Source organism: Penaeus monodon, chromosome 7, assembly GCF_015228065.2.
Source record: "Penaeus monodon isolate SGIC_2016 chromosome 7, NSTDA_Pmon_1, whole genome shotgun sequence".
NCBI classification, from domain to species: Eukaryota; Metazoa; Arthropoda; class Malacostraca; order Decapoda; family Penaeidae; genus Penaeus; species Penaeus monodon.
In genome coordinates, this window is record NC_051392.1 from 37,180,416 (window position 1) to 37,200,415 (window position 20,000).

Below are 20,000 nucleotides of genomic sequence, written 5' to 3' on the forward strand. Positions count from 1 at the left end.
GTTACCTTACACTTGTCACCCAAGCTGCCACTCTTCATCTGTCCCCCTAATTTTTGCTTTCTGTTATGCAGGTGACTTCATCTTGGACTGACCAAGTCTTGATTGATATGGATATACAAAGTATGAAACCTGACACTGCCAAACTTTTATCACTTGGCTTTAACCATCATATATTTGTTCTATATCCATCTCAGCCAGTAACCACTAAATACACTCTTGAACACATCTCTCTTCCTGGTAATTTTCTATGTACAATGTTAACACTTTTGGGTATTAACAACCATGCCACTTCCACCTTTGTACCTTCCAAGGCACAATAGTCCACATCAAACATTTCTCTCTTCCTTATGAAAGATCTGGAAAAGAAGAAGAAAAAAATAGAGTATGATTAGGCACATACATAAATTTCACAGCCAGAAAGGCTAAAGTACAATTCATATAACAATCAAATATACTATGGAGGCAAAAGAAGAGAACACAGGGCAATAGACTTACAGCTCGGTAGGGCAGCCTGAGAGAGCCTCTGTTGAATCTGGTCTGTAGTAAAACGTACAAAACAATCGTATTGTTCAGCCAATTTGGAAGCCAATACCTTGTCATACTCCTCACGGATCTTCACCTCTCGTTCTCGCAGAAGCTGTTCACAGATGAGATTCACCTGTGGAATAATGAGCAGTGAAATATTATTATTATATAAAAAAAATAAATAAATAAATAAATAAAAAAAATATAAATATAAAATAAATAAACTTTAACAGTAGTTTCAAATTCTTCATTCTAAATAGTGCAATATGGCATTTTATATTTCATATGTATTTTTATTCTGTGAGCATAACATTTTCATTTCTAATAATCTTTTCACTTTCATCACCACTGCCTCAAGAAGACTGTCCCCAAGAGGGGGGAGATAGAGAGGTCATTTGGAATTAGTTAGCTTACAGTATTCGTACACGTATGAGGGAGCTACCATTTGACTGTTAGAGCCCACCTCAGGTGTAGCAAGGGCATAAGTGGGGTAAATTGCTTACATGGGCAATTTGCACCAGGTACATCTACATGGATTTTTGCTTGTTGCCAACATACAAACAGCATTATAGCTGAGCAAGCCTATAGCCACCATGAAAAAGTAACTAATCATGAAAGGTAGGACTATCGGAATCGTGACTTGTCGAGCGGGATGGGCCGTTGTACACAGTGAACCCCCCAGGAAGTTGCCAGAAGTCACCAGAATGAGTAACACATTGAAATTACTGGCACTGTCATTGTAGGGTTAATAAAGTGACGTTACAAAAAAACATCCTCATCATGGGATTAGGCAAGAATGACGCCCTAGGGAGACCTTAATCCCTTATCCATGAGGACCTGTGTGGGTTGGACTACTTTGGGAGTCGAAATAAGCTGACATTACTTCTCTACAGCTTCCCTAATAAATACCCACTGTTTAAACTATTAACTGCAATAGTTCTAATAGTTGTTTAAACTTAATAATTAGTTTAGCTGGTACCTTACCACTGGGACCATCTTCCATACATTTACTTATAGCTGAATAAAAACACACACACACACACACACACACACACACACAAATACATACACACACACAAATACACAAATACACAAATACACACACAAATACACAAATACACAAATACACACACAAATACACAAATACACACACACAAATACACAAATACACACACACAAATACACAAATAAACACAACAATATAAAATAACAACCAAATAAAATACACAACAGCTAAATACCATAAACCTAAACACAAATAAACTAATTTATACTTATAAAAAAATAGAAGTACACTAAGAAGCTAACCATATAGCATTAATGACCTGCTGCTACTGTTGAAGGACTAGATTTTATTCCTCTACTGTATATAAGTCACCAAATTATAAAACACAACCATCATGAAATTGACAAAAAATATCAAACCAATAACTTAAATGTTGGGTATGCATGTCTATTTGCTTACAATATGATTGTGTTATGTATGAATTAGCATACCTTCTTTACAAAACAACATTCATAGTACACAATAACCGCCTACAGAGGAAATGGAATTTTATAAAAAAAAGTTACAAACAAGACACAGGTATTGTCAATTTAAAGTCCAAACAATTACAATTACTTCCCAATTATAAAAATCACCTCTATATTGATTACAAGCCAAATAATAAGTAAACTATGTATGACCCTACCTGAAAAAAATAAACTGAGGATTTTTTGACAACAAAAGTAAAGTGACAACCTAAAGCCATGCATTACAGCCCCCTCCCCCCCCAGAATGTTTTGAGATCTAATTTTCAGTTGCCAGGTTCAACCATATGTTGCTAGCAAAAAGCATTAAATTTGAAATGCAATCAACAATGGCCAAGTAAAAGCAGTAATACTTGCAACAGCATTTAGAATGCTTGACATTATCATTTCTATTTAGCCTATTTTTATGTATATTTTGGAGCTCCTTAGAGCATTTGTCTACTTACCTTAGGGAAACCAAAGGTAGATTTCTTTGATTAGTAAGAAAAATCTAAATAACCATTAAAAATATAATTCTTGCATCACTGGACATTCATATGACAAATTTTCATCGCCAAATTTGTAAAAATTGATGTTATGACCTATCTGCTAAGGGAAGTATAAAGGGGTCTCATGGAAACAATACACTTCATATTTGGTTTTATATTTCAACCATATATTCATCCCTAATTCTATGAATGCTCTAAAATTCAGATTGCGGCACTTTTTGGTATCTCGTATAACTGCATCATTCATGGAACCTATAAAACTTGCCATTTCTTTCTCAACAGTGTAGATTGCACACTGAGAAAGTTCTACTTTTTTTTTTGCCAATTTGTGTTTCAAAGACAATGTAATTTTCCTGCTCTGCACTTTCCATTACCATACTTATATCTGACCTCACATACTTATTGGTTAGATATAATAAAACAACTGTACCATTCTAGTATTCTATTGCTCCAATAATTTTATAAATACATTGCCAGAGATGTAGAAAGTATTTTGCCAACGTTAGCCAGGAAGAGGACTACATACACTTCTCAGTGTGGTATCTCAAAATGATTATTTGTCATAACATCTTTTCTATCTGTGCTTTTGAATGGAACTTGCATCGTTTTATAGAGCAGAAACCAATGATAAGTATTTTCATATTCATGATATTTTTTGTAAACTAGAAAAATTGCTTCAACTGATTGTATTTTCAATTCACTTTTCTACCCAAAACTAAAGAAATTTTAACATTCATTTCACTGAGTTTCCAAACTATATATGGTTTGTCTGGGAATTCCTTCAAGGGCAATAGTCATTGGATTACATTTGTTTTTTGCCTCCTCCCCCTTTCTTTGGGGTGCTTTTCCCCAAACCAATGAGATATGAATCTGAGATTTAGCAGGTGATGTATGCAAAAGTAGAGATGCTATAAGTTTTATCTAGATCTACCAGTACAGAAAGAAGAGAGAAATTTCCACTGGCATTAAAGCATAGAAGTCTCCATTCACCATTTTTGTGTAATAATCAGAAAGACCAAAGCTAAAGATTTTTTTCTTTAAAAGCATTAACTCTTCCTACCTGTCTAAGGAAGAGGGCTTTTTTTTCCAAAGAAAAATGGTGGTGTGAGGGGTGGTTGGTGGGGGGGAGCCCAACCCAGTACTTATGACGTGCTGGGTTTTTTTTGGAGACGGTGAAGTAAAGGGGACGCCGGGAAAATGCTGAATGGAGGAAAAACTGGGGACTCATACCTTTTACCCCCCTCCATGCTGCGCTCTCAGACTGCACATCTTCCGCCGTTTTAAAACCCCCGGTCTTTCACGAATTTTTTTGTGCTTTTTGCCTGAAAAAAAGTTAAGGGAATTTTACACACCTGTCTGGTATTAAGAATAGCTGGAAAGAAAAACTTTGCCAATGTAGGAACAAATTAAGATTACGAAGAATGCTTAACTAAATATAGCATAAATAGTCAAAGTAAGAGTTTTGTATTAAAATATAAAAATTATACAAAAAAAATATTCCTGGAGAGTTAACCCTTTAAAGATGGAAGAAAACTCCAGGTCTAGACCCTCGGGTTTCGGGGAACCACCGTAAAAAAACATATACCCAAAAAAAAAAAAAAAAAATAAAAAAAAAAAAAAAAAAATTTAAAAAAAAAATTTTTAAAATATAAAAATAAAATATAAAAAAAATTAAAAAAATTTTATATATAAATTAATAATATAAAATATTTTTATATATATAAATTATATATTAATATATATAATTTATATATACATTATATTTATTATAATATAATATATATATATAAATTTTATATTATTATATATATTTTATATATATAATTTTTTTAATTTTTTATTTTTTATATATTAAATAATATATATTAAATATAAAATTTTATCAAATTATAATATAAATATTTCCCTATATTAATAAATTATAAAAAAATAAAAATATAATTATATTAGTAAAAAAATTAATTAATATTATTATTATATCTATACTATATATATATTTTAAAATATATATAAATTTAATATAATAATTTTATAATATATATAAATAAATATAAAATTTAAAATTAAAATATATTATAATATATTAAAATATTATAATTAAAAAAATATATATAAAATAAAAATAACAATTTTATATTTTTATTTTTATTTTAATTTTTATCTATTTTAAATAATTTATATATATATTATAATATAATAATATATTAATTTAATTAAAGTTTTTTTTATATATATATATATAATTATATAAGAATATTAATATATATAATATTATATATAAATATATATGTATTATATGTATAATAAATTTTAAATTATATATAAATATATATATTTAAATATAAATAATAATAATTTTAAACCAAAATATAATTAAAATAAAAAATATAAACATATAAATATTATATATTTTTTTTAATTTTTTAAAATTTTTTATTGAAAATTTTTTTTAAATTTATTTTTTTTTTATATATTTAAAATTTTTTTTTAAAATACATAAAAATTATATAAAAAATTTTTTTTTATTAATATAATAAAAAAATAATATTTTTAATAATATTTTTTATATATAATTTTTAAAAAATAAATAAAATTTTTAAAAAATTTTTTAAATTAAAATATAATTTTTATAAATAATAAATTATTTATATTATATATTATATTAAATTTTAAATTTAATATATATATTTTATATTATAATATTATATTATATTATTATATATTTTAATATATATTTTTATATTTTAATATAATATATATTATAAAATATATTTTATATATATAATATATAATTATATTTAATTATTTTATATATATATATATATATATAAAATTATATATGTAAAATATATTTTTTTTTATATTTATATATTATATTATATATTATATATTTTTTATATTATTATATTATAATAAAAAATAAAAATATATTTTATTATTTTAAAAAATTATATATAATTTTACTAAAATAAATTTAAAATTTAAAAAAAATTAATATAAAAAATAAATAAATATTTTATTATATATATATATTATATTTTTTATTATATATTTTTAAATAATTAAAATTTATTAATTTTTTAAATTAAATAAAAAATTTTAAATTTTTTGTAAATGTAGTAATTGATAAAATAGTAGATAAGATAAATAGATAGATATAGATAAATAAAAGATTAAATAATAATATAGTAGTTTTAATTAAGGTATGTTATAGTGCAGTTTAAAAGTGTAACGAACAGCCTTTCTTCTCAAACTTTTTTTTTTAAAAAATTTTTTTCCCCCATTTTTACTATCCTGCATTTAAGATTGGTGGGGGACCTCGAGAATGGGGACTGTGGCTCTGTTGGCGGCAGAACAGCTGCCCTCTGGGTGACACCCGGCACAAAAAGCCGCCTCTTGTGGGGCCGAGGGGTACATGTACCATGGTGAAGGGGATCAAATTCTAAGGACCTTTTTAGAGTTACACATGCCATGGTCAGAACTGTTGTCTGAAAAGAAGAAGAAAAAGAATCAATTATAATGCTCACGCTTTTGCCTCAACTTATACCATGGCAAAAAAAAGGCATAAAGTATTCCTATTAAAGAAAGGTTAAAATTTCTTTTCCCAAACCATTGTTTTAAACTTTTTGTTATCACTGATAGCTCTCTACACAAAAAACTATTGTAAAGACGTGGTTACTGGTGAGTATCTGTTCTATCAACAAGTATGGTCAAGAGCAGTGACAGTCAAGTTAATGCTCCTTCTCTTTTACCATATGTATGTGTGTTTTTGTGTGTGTTGTGTTGTTGTGTGTGTGTGTGTGTTGTGGGGTGTGGTGTGTGTGTGGGGTGTTTTTTGGGGTGGGGTGTGTGTGGTGTGTGTGTGGCTGTGTAGCTGACATGGACCCCTTCGTGTATTGCACGCTGTGGACCCTGTGTTGTATGCGTGAACCCGGGACATGTGGCCGTGTGTTATGCTTTTTCAACATGGAAAAAATGTTTTTTTTGTGGTTTTTTTTTGGTTTGTTCAAAAAAAAAAAAAAAAAAAAAAAAAAAGAAAAAAAAAAAAAAAAAAAAAAAAGCCTTTTTTTTTTTTTTTCTTTTTTTTTTTTTTTTTTTTTTTTTTTTTTTTTTTTTTTTTTTTTTTTTTCTTTTCAAAATTTTTATTTTTTTTTAAAGAAAACTTTTTTTTCCTCCCCGGGGGGGGGGTTTTCCCCTAAAATTTAACTGCCAGGAAAAGGGAAAAAGGAAGGGGGGTTTTTAAAAAAAAAACCTTTTTTCCCCCAAAAGGAAAAAAAAAAAGGTTTTAAAAAAAAACCCCCCCCCCCCCCCCCTTTTTTTTTTTTTTTTTTTTTTTTTTTTTGGTGTTTGGGGTTGTTTGGGGGGGGGGGGGGGGGGGGGGGGCCCAGCTGCAGGACCCGGGGGGGAACCACCATGGGGACCCCGGGTTTTGGGAAAAGGGACATGTCCTGTGAAGGGGATAAAATTTTGGACCTTTTTAGGGTTAAACAGTGAGGAAAACTGTTTTTTTTAAAGAAAAGAGAAAAAGCCAATAAATTATAATCTACCTTTTGCCCCAACCCAAACCTGGAAAAAAAAGGAAAAAGGAAGGGGGAAAAAGGAAAAAAGGAGAAGGGGAGAAAGGAAGAAAAAAAAACAATTGAAAAGAAGGGACGGGAGAGAAAAAGAGAGGTACAGAGGGGAAAAGGAAAGAAGAAAAACGTAGGGGCGGGGGTGGGGCCGGGGGGGTTGGGGGGGTTGGGGGTGGGGGGGGTGGGGGGGGTGGGGGGGGGTAGGGAATGGAGGGATAGAGGGGGAGGGTTTTGAGGGAGAAGGATTTGGGGAGGAGGATAAAAATGGAGGGGTTTTGGGAGGGGAAAAGGGGGAAAATGTGAAAAAAGATAAAGGACCGAGAAAGAATAGAAAAGAGAGGGAAGTAACAAAGAGGAAAAAGGGGAGGAGAGGAGAGGGGGAGGAGAGGAGATAAAGGAAAGAAAGGGGGAAGAGAAAAGGAAAAAGAAAAAGGAGGAAGAGAGAGAGGGGAGAGGAGAGAAGAGGAGGAGGAAAAGAAGAGGGGAGAGAGAGAGTAGAGTAAGGAGAGAGAGAGGTAGGGGAGAGAGAGAAGTAGAGGAGAGAGAGAGTAGAGGAGAGAGAGAAGAAAAGGAGAGAGAGAGTAGGGGAGAGTAGAGGAGAGAGGAGGGGAGAAGAAGGGAGAGAGGAGAGAGAGATGAGAGGGGAGGGGAAAAGGGAGAGAGGAATTGAAAAGAGAGGGGGAAAAAGAGAAAAGGGGGAAAGAGGGGGGAGAGGGGGAAAGGGAGGGTGCGAGAGGGGAGGAGAGAGAGGGAGAGGAAAAGGGAGGAGAGAGAGAGGAAGAGAGAGGAGGGGAAGAGAGACGGGAGAGAGACCCGAGGAGAGAGAGAAGGGGGGGGAGGAGAGAGAGAGGAGTAGAGGGGGAGAGAGGGGAGAGAGAGAGTAATTGGGGGGAAAAGGGAGGGGGAGAGAGGGAGAGGAGGGGGGAGAGGGGGAGAGGGAAAGGGTTTGGGGGGAGGGGAGGGGAAGAGAGAAGAGAGAGGAAGAGGAGAGAAGAGAGGAGGAGGAGAGGAGAGGGAAGGAGAGAGGGGGGAGAGAGGGGGGAAGAGAGAGGAGAGGAGAGAGAGAGAGAAGGGGAGAGAGAGAGAGAGAGGGGAGAGGGGGAAAAGGACGAAGGGAGAGGGGAGGGGAGAGAGTAGGGGAGAGAGGAGAAGAGAGGAAGAGAGAAGTGGGGAGGGAGAGGGGGAGGAAAAGAAAGGGGGAGAGAGAGGGAGGGGGAGAGAGAGGGGTAGAGGAGAGAGAGAGAGAGAGAGAGAAGAGAAGAGAGAAAAGAGAAGAGAGAGAGGGAGAGAGAGGAAAAGGGGGAGAGAGGAGAGAAGAGAGGGGAGGGGAGGGGAAAGGGGAGGAAGACAAAGGGGAGAGATAGAGAAAGGGAGGGAAGAGAAAGGGGAGAGAGAGAGAGAAAGGGAGGGGGGAAGAAAGGGGGATGAAGACAAATTTTGGGGGAGAGGGGAGGGGAGGGGAGAGAGAAGAGGAGAGAGGGGGGAAGGGAGGGAGTGAAAGAGAGAGGGGAGAGGGAGGAGGAGGGAGCGGAGGGGGGGTGAGAAAAGGAGAGGAGTGAGGGGGAGAGAGAGGGGAGAGGGAGGAGGGAGAGAGAGAAGAGGGGAGGAGACGGAGGGAGTGGGGAAGAAAAAAGGAAAAGAGAGGGGAGGGAAAAGGAGGGAGGGAGAGAGAGAGGGGGAGAGGGAGAGGCGGAGGAGAGAAAAGAGAGAGAGAGGGAAGGGGGGAGGGGAGAGAGGGGAAAAGAAAAGGGGGCCCCGGGGGGAGGAGGGGAGAAAAAGGGGGAAAAAAAGAAAAAGAGGAGAGGAGGGGAGGGATGGAGAGAGGGAAAAGGGGGAGGGGGGAAAGATGAGGGGAAAAGGAAAAAGGGGAAAACGGAGGATGGAGAGGGAGAGGGGGGAGAGGAGGGAGGGGGAGGGGGAGGGGGAAGAGAGAGGGGGGGGAGACGGAGGGAGACAAAATGAGAGGGGGAGAGGAGGGAAGGAAAAGGGGGGCGGGGGGTAGTGAGGAGAAAAGAGAGGGGGAAGGGGGGAGTAGAGGAGAGGGGAGAGAGGGGGGAGGAGGGAGTAGAGGGAGAGAGAGAGAAGAGGGGGGAACGGGGGGAGTAGAGGAGAGGAGAGTGGGGGAAAGGAAAGGGGGATGAGAGAGGGGAGGGGGAGAGGGGGGGAAGGTTTTTTGGAAAGAGAGAAAAGGAGAGAGGGAGAGGGAGGAGAGAAAAGAGAAGAGAGGGGGAGGGGGGGGAGGAGTTAAAAGAGAGAGAGAGAGAGAGGGAGAGGAGGGAGGGAGAGGGGGAAAAGGGGGGATGGGAGGAGAGAGAGGGGGGAGGGGGAGGGGAGAGGTGGGGAGGGAGGGAGGGAGGGGAGAGAGAGAGAGAGAGAGAGGAGGAAAAGAGGAAATTGAGAGGAGAGGAGAGAGAGAGAGAGAAAAAGGAGAGGGGAGAAACAGGGAGGAAGAGAGAGAGGGGGAGAGGGGGGAAAAGGAGGGGAGAGGAGAGGGAGATGGAGAGAAAAGAGGAGAGGGGGGAAAAGGGGGGAAAAGGGAAAAAGGGAGGGGGAGAGAGAGAGAGAGAGAAGAGAGAGAGAGACGGAAAAGGAGAAGAGAGAGAGACGGAGGGAGTAAGAGAAGAGAGACGGAGGGAGTAAGAGAGAGAGACGGAGGGAGTAAGAGAGAGAGAGAGGAGAGAGGGGGGGGAAAAGGGGGCAGGGGAGAGAGGAGAGAGAGAAAAGGAGAAGAGAGAGAAGAGAGGGGGAGAGAGGGGAGAGACCGAGAGGGGAGGAGGAGAGAGAGGGAGGAGGGAGAGAGAGAGAGACGGGGGGAGTGAGAGAGGGGGGGGAGAAGAGGGGGGCGGAGGAGGGAAAAACGGAGGGAGTGAGAGAAAAGAAAAGAGGGAGAGAGGGGAGAGAGAGAGAGAGAGAGAAAAGAGAGAGAGGAGAGCAGAGAGAGGGGAGAGAGAGGAGGGGGGGCGAGAAAAAAGGAAGTGGGGGAGAGAAGAGAAGAGGGGGAGAGAGGGAGAAGAGGAGGAGAGGAGAGAGAAAGAAGAGAGAGAGAGAGAGAGAGAAAAAGGGGGGAAGGAGAGAGAGAGGGGAGAGGGGAGGGGGAGAGAGAAAATGACGAGAGAGAGAAGGGGGAAAAGGAGAGGGAGAGGAGGGGAAAAAGGGGGAGGAGGGAGGGAGAGGGAGAGGGAGAGGAGATGGGGGGAATGGAGGAGAGAGAGAGAAAAAAAATGGAAAGAGAGAGAGGGGGGAGAGGGAGAGAGAGAGAAAAAGATGGAGAGAGAGAGAGGTTTGGGAGAAGAGGGAGAGATGGAGAAGAGAGAGAGAGGGAGAAGACAGAGAGAGGATGGAGAAGAGAGAAAAGAGAGAGAGAGGGAAAGATGAGAGAGAGAGGAGCAGAAAAGAGGCGGGAGGGAGAAGAGAGAGAGAGAGAAGGGGAGGAAAAGAAAAGGGGAGGGAGAGAGAGAGGAAGAGAGGAGGGAGAAAAGGAGAAAAGAGGGAGAGAGAGAGAAGAGAAGAGAGGAGAAAAAAAGGAGAGAGAGGAGAGGGGGAAGAGAGAGAGGCGGGGGAGAGAGAGATGGGAGGGAGAGAGGAGAGAGAGAGGGGCAGGTGGGGAGAGGAGAGAGAGGGGGGAGGGAGCAAAGGAGGGAGAGAGAGAGGGGGGCGGGGAGAGAGAGGAGAGAGAGAAGGGGGAGGAGAGGGGAGGAGGAGGGGAGAGAGGAGGGGGGAGAGGGAGAGAGAGGGGAAGAGGGGAGAGAGATGGAGATAGAGAGAGAGATGGAGATGGGAGATAGTAAGAGAGAGAGAGAGATTGAGAAAGAGAGAGGGGGAGAGTGGAGATAGAGAGAGAGAGAGAGAGAGGGAGAAAAGAGAGGGGGGAGAGAGAGGGGAGAGGGGAGAGGAGAGGAGAGGGGTTGGGAGAGATAGAAGAGAGAGAGAGGGAGATAGAGAGAAAGAGGGGAGAGGGAGAGAGAGAGAGGGAGTTTGGGGAGAGGAGAGGAGAGGGGAAGAGAAGAGAGAGAAAAGAAAAAGGGGGGAGAGAGAGGGGGAGTTTGGAGAGAAAAGAGAGGGGAGAGAGAGGGGGAGAGAGGAGGGGGCGGGGAGAGAGGGGGAGAGAGAGAGGGGGGAGAGAGAGAGGGGGGGGAGAGGAGAGAGGGGAGAAAGAAGGGGAGATGGAGAGAGAGAGAGAGAAAAGAGAGGGGAGAGGAGAGAGGAGAGAGGGGAGAGACGAAAAAAGAGGGGGGGGGGGGGGGGGAGAGAGAGAGAGAGGGGAGAGAGGAGAGAGTTTTCCACTAAAAAAAATTTAAATTTTAAAACTGTGATGGCTCTCATGAAAAAATCCCCCCCCCCCTAAAACACCAAGAAAAAAGGACAAAAAATTTTAAGTACAGGAATATTATTTTTAATAACCACACGTGAAGGTTTGAGATTTCTTTAAAATGAACCTGTACTAATATAATGCTAATACTGATATTGCTTTAACCATGGTACTCCAGTGATGAAAACAAATCTCCACTAAGTATCTTCTGCTAAGGTCAAGCTTGGGCTTCTTCTTTATCAAACAATATATTAGAGGGTAGTGCACCAGCTCCCAACATATAACAAATACACTGCATCTCTACCAGCTTTAAGGAACAATTGCCGTACCAGGTAAATTTCCACAAGCCATCTTTTATAGGGCAAATAACATATGCAAATGAGTGAACAAATCTAAGAAACATATCTTCTATGTACTTCTGTTGCCAATCAAAAATAATAAGGTCATTTGCCGCACATATCAGTCTCTCCAAAAGGAGAAGTCTGAGGCTGCTTGAAACTGAAAATTTACCACAAATACTAATGCCTTAAACTTATCGTGATCTGTACCGAAAGCCCTACGTACCACCACAGTTTCTATACTTTTTTTTTTTTACAGTAGATTGCCAATTTAAATATATTTATCTGGAAACTACGAATTCAATGCCAGAATATCAACAGGTGATGCTGATGCTGCACCAAAAGCACCAAGATGCCCAGGTACCTTCTGAACATCATTAATAATTCTACAACCTGGCGCATAAAATGCTTTACCGCCTTCTGTCTCACTATCAGTTACTTTGACAAAGCAGTTCCCATGGATAATCCCTACAAATACCATGGAGCAGTAGTCCTACACCCTAAAACAGAAGCCCCATCTCCAATGTCTCGAAAACCCACCGCTTCTCGTTCACGATTACTCTAAGCCTCTGACATTAAACCCCCAGCCTCATAGCCCCCAGTCGCGCACAAACCCGCCCCAGGCCACGAAACGAGAGAGCCCAAGCAAGGGAGGCTGTCCTGCCCTCGGCCTGCCCTCCCCGCGGCCTGCCTCTCCTGCTCCTCTCGAGATGAAGGGGCCGTAATGACGTTAGTCTTTCCTCTCTTAGCGACTACTTCCGCTCCCTTTTCCCCCCACGATTCCTTAAAACACAGGGTTTTTTTTTTTTCCCCCTCGGCCGGGCTAGCGCAAACTTCCACCTCCGAGCAGGGGAGTATGTGTGTGCGCGAGAGGAGGAGGAAAAAAAAAACAAACAACAACAAGCATTTGTTGAAACATCTTCTCCTGCGAGCGGTTAGGCTTCCTCCTCCATGGCGACCCACCAATTCGCCTGTTTTATCCCCCTGCCGGCGCTCCTCCTCCTCCTCCGGCCGGCCCGTCTGCCTCTCGCCCTCCCGAGCGGCCTTCGCAACAGCCCCCCCGACGCCCTGCCGCCATGCACGAAAGGCCTCGGCGGAGGGCGGACCCACCTTCCAACAGCGAACCGCAATGAGGAGTCTCCGAGCCCCCACCGTCCAGGGTTCAATATGGCCGATCCCAAACAATGGCAGATCGGGGCGCTGAGCCGATGGTTCCTTCGCCATCCCCCTCTGGCCCTTCGTAGCCGTCGTTCGAGCTGCGTAACTTGTGACGGTAGATCTACGATGGGTTTGATTATGTTTTTTTTTTTTCTCTATCGTAAGGTTTTTATTTTTTTTTTTAAGCGGCTGTTAGAATTCGTGGGTCTTTGAAGGAGGAGGGAGGGGGGGGGGGTCCGTTTACCCACGGTGGAAAGATATCAATGAGAAGGAGACCGTATTTGTACGTACGGACACACATGTGCAATACCTTCAGGTATATATTTACGTACACGGCTGCCGCTGCATATTTCACCTGCCTATATACCCATCTATATGTCTATGTATTTGTGTCTCTATATCTGTGCATATACGCGCGCGCGTGCGTGAATTTGTTTATTTGTGCGTATATCGTCTGTATTCAGAGATGTATGTATGCTAATATATACGTATATGCATATACATGTATACTGTCGTTTTACCTCTCTCTTATTCTCTCCCTCACTCTCTCTCTCTCTCTCTCTCTCTCTCTCTCTCTCTCTCTTCCTGTCTCTATAGAGATATATATATATATATAGATAGATATATATATATAGAATATACATTATGTGTGTATATATGTACCACACACACACACACACCCACACACCACACACACACACACACACACACACACACAACCAACACACACACATACACACACGCACGCACACGCAAACACACACACCACACACACACACACCACCACACACCACACACACACACACACACACACACGCATATATATATAGAGAGGTATATATATATGATAGATAGATATATACACAGAATAATAGTATATATACAGACTATAGTATAATATATGATGGATAAATATAATAGAGACACACACAACCCCACACACACACACACATATATATATATATATATATATATATATAGCTATATATATACATATAATATATATATAATATCACACACACACACACACACACACACAACACACACACACACAAACACACACCACACACACCACACACACACCCACACACACACACTATATATATATAGAGTATATATAATAGATAATATATATATATATGTATAAATATATATATATTACATATAAATACATACATACACATTACACATACACATACAAATACACACACACAACACACAAACCACCACACACACACGCACTCGCTTGTTTCTTGTGTGTGGTGTGTGTGCTGGTGTGTATATATATATATATATAATATAATATAGATATATATATATCTATATATATAGATATATGTATATATATATAGATATACATATATATATACATATTGTATGTGTACAAATAATATAATATATATATTATATATGTGTGTGGTGTGTGTGTGTTGTGTGTTTGTGGTGTGTGGTGTATATATATGAATATATATATAGATTATATTATATATATATATATCATATGTATATATATATATATATATATCTATAATACATATGTATGTGTACATATATATAATATACTAATTATCTGTGTGTGTGTGTGTGTGGTGTGTGTGTGTGTGTGTTGTGTGTGTCTATGTGTGTGTATGTGTGTGAGTATGTGTGTCGGTGTGTGTGTTGGTGTGTGTGTGTGGGTGCTGTGTGTGTGCGGTGTGTGGTGGCGTACATACATATACTTTTTTATACACACATTCACTGGTAAATTATATGTATATTACATATAAATCATATAAATATATACCTTATATATTATATATACAGTAGATATATATAACATAGATATATCTATAAATAGATATATAGCATATATATAATATATATATATATATATATATATATTATATATATATAATATTATATAATATCTATATATGCATATACACCTACATGTATATACATACACTTCATATATGCGTGTGTGTGTGCGCACACAACACACTCACACACACACACACACACACACACAACACATATATATATATATATTATATATATATATATATATTTATATATATATATATATAATATGCATATATATATATATATATATATATATATATATATTATATATATCTATCTATATAATATATATACATTACTAAATAAGCAAAATATGCATGTAACATTACAGATTTACACACACACACTTCAACACACACACACACACCAACACACACACCACACCACACACAACACACACACCACACACACCCACACACACACACACACACACCCAACGCACACACACACACCGCCACCCCACACACACAACCACACACAACACACACACCACACACACACACATATATATATATATATATATATATATATATATATATATATATATATATACATAATTTACCAGTGCATTAATCTAATTTGAGCGTTGTGTAGACACCATAAGCATCATCCCGACTCGTCCCAGCCAAAGACCTCGTCCTCACAGAAGTACCTGGATTGATTTATTTGATTGATTGTTGTTTGTCCTTGCAGCAGCCAAATGCCCAGAAACCAAGTAGAATAGCATCATGTACTAACAAGCAAAATGGGAATATATTAATATATATTATGTTAAAACGTAAGTAGCTTGTGCGAACACACATCTCATGCCGCATGATAACCATTTTTTTTTCTAAGGGTGGACTTAACAGACTACCACTGCAATCACTGAAAGGACTCGTATGCGCACAAGTTCTGAACTAATAATAATAATTTACGATATATGTTTACGCAACAGTAAGGTTCGATAAAGGTATAACCGAAAAAACGATTTACAGAAACTTGGACACGTACTGTACTGTGAAACACGTGATCTAGGGTCTCGCCTACATCATCCTGGCTGCCAGACACCTATTTGGTCCTTAATTACATTCTTTATCGCAAAAAAAAGCAGTGTCTCAGCCCCCAAGGACGTTGAAACCACTGAAGAAAGGCTGCGAACTGTAGTACGTGCCATAAGGCACATCCAATAATCTGATCACATCAGTGCCATAATCAGGCAACGCGTCACCTGCGAATCAACCCGATGTAAAATCCTCAAGGGCCAAGGGAGAGCAGCTGAGCAATTCTGCCAGCTTAGACCCTCATTGTCCCATGTGGCTCGCGGCCCTGAACACAAGGGGTCGAAGTAGAATCGGTGCGGAGAAGAGTGTGGAGCTCTTGGTTGCAGCAACACCACTAATGCGCCAGAGAAGGTCATATTACAGTCTCACCAAACGTTGAAAGCAAGACGTACTCGGATTAGTTTCCCATCCTATGTATAATTTCCACAACGAGATGGAAAATAGGCCAGTTATAGCAGGTCCACGATGATGATGATGGTGATGATAAAGATAATAACAGTGACAGCAATAACAACAACAATGATAATAACAATAATAGAAATAGAAATAAAGATGAAATATTAGTATCATTACTATTACTATACGCACACACCACACACACACAAAACCACACACAAAACACAACACACACACACACAACACACAATATATAAATATATATATATTTTATATATATATAATATATATATATTATTTTATACATATATATATATATATATATATATATATATATATATACATACATACATAATTTTATAATATATATAATATATATATATAATATAATTAAAAATATATATATATATGTCTGTTTTTGTTTTTGTGGTTGGTGTGTGGGGTTGGTGTGTGTGTGTGTATATAATATATATAGTATATATTTTTTTACACATACATAAGTATATATATATATATATTTATATTAATGTACACACACATATGTGTATGTATAAATTATATATAATATGTATATATTTTATATATATATATATATTTATATATATGTATTATATGTTATATATATACATATATATATATTTTAATATATATATATATTATATCCCATATATTTTAAATACATATATGCGTGTATCAAAAAAGAGAGATTGGGAAGACAGGGAAAAGAAAGAGAAATAGTGGTAGTTACAAGGCTACACTGAAGAAATCGATGGACAGGGCTTATTCTGAAGAGCAAACTGTAAGCGTGATCTGTCTTTCTCTCATCTTTACCCCTGTAGGCTGTTGCCATAAGAAAACCAATGTTGGTTCAGGAAATGAATATAAAAATGGACTTACTATTGTTACTTTAATATGTATATATATGTATGTGTGCGTCTATATAAAATATATAAAAAATATTTTTATTTATATATATATATATATTATATATATATTTTATATATATTTTATATATATATCATGTATATATATATAAAATTTTAAATATAATATATGTATATATATATATATATATATATAAGAATTATATTTATAAATATATATATATATATATATTATATACACACACTCGGACACACACACACACACAGACACACACACACACACACACCACACAACACACACACACACACACCCCACACACACACAAAACACACACATATATATATATATATATTCTATATATATATAATATATATTATATATATATATATATATATTATATATATATATAATATCTATTGTTGTTGGTGTTTTGTGTGTGTGTGTGTGTGTGTTGTGTATATCATATTTATATTCATTAAATATCTTATATATATATAATATTTATATATATATATATTATATATAATTTTTAAACCTTTAGATACTTCGTATTAACGCATGGCTGTAGAGAGGGGTCAAAGGCCTTTGAAAGATTTTATCAGTGATACAATGTTTCTTAATTTTATCAGAAAGTACCAAGTTCCTTTCGGCCGCATTCCTTACGTCATTAGGCATCCTGATTTCATCCACTACGGTTGTATATAATGATTTGCAAGCAGTGGTGTGACCAGGCTCTTCAACTAGGGTGGCCTGTGCGAGGCAATGCCAGGGGTGAGACGAAGTATCACTGCACGCATGCAGGCACACACGCACGCACGCACGCCCGCGCGCGCGCGCGTATGCGTGCACTGACACACACACACACACAAACACACAACACACACACAAAACACACAACACACACACACACACACACACACACTCATACACATACACACATACACACTTCGCACATAGACACACACAGCGAGCGTCTAAGGCAACATTATTTAAAACCTTATGTATACACATACATTACCCATATCTATTTAATTCACATTAGTATCTCACCGAAGACTGCGCAGAAAGTCACCCTACAATAGGGTAGCACCTGGAGTGGCCATTCACATTCCAGGTGTGGAGCATACCACCCCAGGCAACCCCGACCCTTGCTGATGTGAAGAGGGTAATGAAGACGGGAGAGAGAGAGAGAGGTGGAATGGAGGCCCCTTGTTGCTATTCCAGGAAATTCCACGACCCAGTCACACCTGCTAATCTTTCTGTCGAGTCTACTGCAAAAAAGAGGAAATATGTGGGTAAAAAACTACTTCCATTAAACATGTCAGTGGCACCTGATCAGATTTACTGATCTGAAAAATATTCTAAAATCTGTCCGTGATCTTCCTTATTCGAGACGCATTGCTCTCTACCGTGTTATAAATATACCCCCGAATCAAACTTTCTATCAATTAGAACCACTAAGGACAGAGGAAGTGTGTGTGTGTATGTGTGTGTGTGTGTGTGTGTGTAATAAAATAGTAATACTATATTGTACTTCACCTAAAGAAAAGAAAAGAAAAATGCAAGAGCTCTTTCCCAAGTAAAATCAACCAGACAGGAGTTATGATCATATGACTATATCTCAGGAACGGAGTTTCATGAAAAAGCCGTGAGAATAAACTACTGGAAGAAGGCATAAAGAAAATACAAAGACGTGTTTTATTGGACGCTCTCTCTCTCTCTCTCTCTCTCTTCCAGCGGAGGGAGAAGAGGTTGAAGAGAAGAGAAGAAGAGGTTGAAGAAGAAAAAGAAGAAGAAAAAGAAGAGGTTGGAGAAAAAAGGAAGAGAGGAAGAGAAGGTTGAAGAAGAGAAGAAGAGGTTGAAGAAAAGAAGAGAAGAAAAGAAGAAGCGAAGAAGAAAAGAAGTAGAAGAAAAAGAAGAAGAAAAAGAAAAAGAAGCAGAAGCAGAAGCAGAAGGACAAGAAGAAGATAAAGAAAAAAAAAAGAATCAGAAGCAGAAGAAAAAGAAGAATCAGAATCAGAATCAGAAAGAGAATCAGAACCAGAATCAGAATCAGAATCAGAAAGAGAATCAGAACAAATCAGAATCAGAATCAGAATCAGAAGAATCAGAAAGAGAATCAAATCAGAATCCGAGATTGAAAGGGAAGAGGGGTGTGAGGAGGGCGCGCAGAGCCACCTCGCGGCCGCGGGAGGAACCAACTGCCAACAACAACAAACCACCAGCTGATCGAGGCAGATCTTCTTGACAGGAGAGAGGAGAGAGATTCTGTGAGGTTTTCTGTCTGTTATTCTAGTGCGGTGGGACAGAAGCCGCGGCCATGGCGTCGAAGAACCTGACACACATCTTCTTGATCATGAGAGATAAGGCGATACAGAGGAGAAATATGTATAAACGCGTGGAGGTTAGTGCGTGAGCTGACTCCTTCAATCCCCGGGACTCGGGTCTGTTTTATGGGGTTTTATGGGTGGGGAGGATATGAGAGATGTTTGTCTCTCTCTTGTTTTTTTTATCCTCTCTCTCTGCCACTCTTTCTCTCTCTGCTTCTCGCTCTTCCTCTCTCTGCCTCTCTCTCTCTCTCTCTCTGCCTCTCCTCTCTCTCTCTCTGCCGCCTCCTCCCTCCCCCTCTCCCCTCTGCCTCTCTCTCTCCTCTCCTCCTTTCGCTTTCCTCTCATTTTCTCCTCTCTGCCTCCCCTCTCTCTCTGCCTCTCCTCTCTCTCTTGCCTCTCTCCCCTCTCTCTCTCTCTCTCTCTCTCTCTCTCTCCTCTCTCTCTCCTCCTCCTCTCTCTCTCCTCTCTCCTTCCTTCTCTCTCTCTCTCCCTCCGCTCCCCCCTCTCTCTCTCTCTCTCTCTTGTTTTTTCTTGTACTCCCTCTCTTTTGCTTTCTCTTTCTCTATTTTGCTGTCTCTCTCTCTC

The 20,000-nt window shown here is 38.5% G+C and overlaps 2 protein-coding genes across 2 annotated transcripts in view; one reads left to right on the forward strand and one right to left on the reverse strand.

Moving 5' to 3' along the window:
• Positions 1-206: 206 nt before the first annotated feature.
• LOC119575627 lies at positions 207-13,290 on the reverse strand. The gene is made up of 6 exons (XM_037923261.1): positions 12,872-13,290; positions 5,834-6,031; positions 2,681-2,838; positions 1,088-1,256; positions 496-718; positions 207-356 (listed from the first exon to the last, which is right to left on the reverse strand). Exons 1-6 carry the CDS (start codon positions 12,983-12,985, stop codon positions 346-348), a joined length of 873 nt encoding a protein of 290 aa, XP_037779189.1. The 5' UTR covers positions 12,986-13,290; the 3' UTR covers positions 207-345.
• Positions 13,291-19,274: 5,984 nt separating this feature from the next.
• Positions 19,275-20,000, forward strand: part of LOC119575242 (syntaxin-16-like) — a 7,145-nt gene continuing 6,419 nt past the window's right edge. The window contains exon 1 of the mRNA XM_037922747.1: positions 19,275-19,489. Coding sequence (XP_037778675.1) covers positions 19,406-19,489 — 84 coding nt within the window. The 5' untranslated portion in view covers positions 19,275-19,405. The remainder of the gene's footprint in view (positions 19,490-20,000) is intronic.

Coding starts and splice junctions, on each gene's coding strand:
- LOC119575627 (XM_037923261.1), bottom strand. CDS start 12,985: ATGGCGAAGGAACCATCGGCTCAGCGCCCCGATCTGCCATTGTTTGGG. Junction 2,839..5,833: donor CCAATCTTAAATGCAGGATA/GTAAAAATGGGG, acceptor GAACTTTCTCAG/TGTGCAATCTACACTGTTGA. Junction 1,257..2,680: donor TATAAAACCAAATATGAAGT/GTATTGTTTCCA, acceptor CTACAATGACAG/TGCCAGTAATTTCAATGTGT.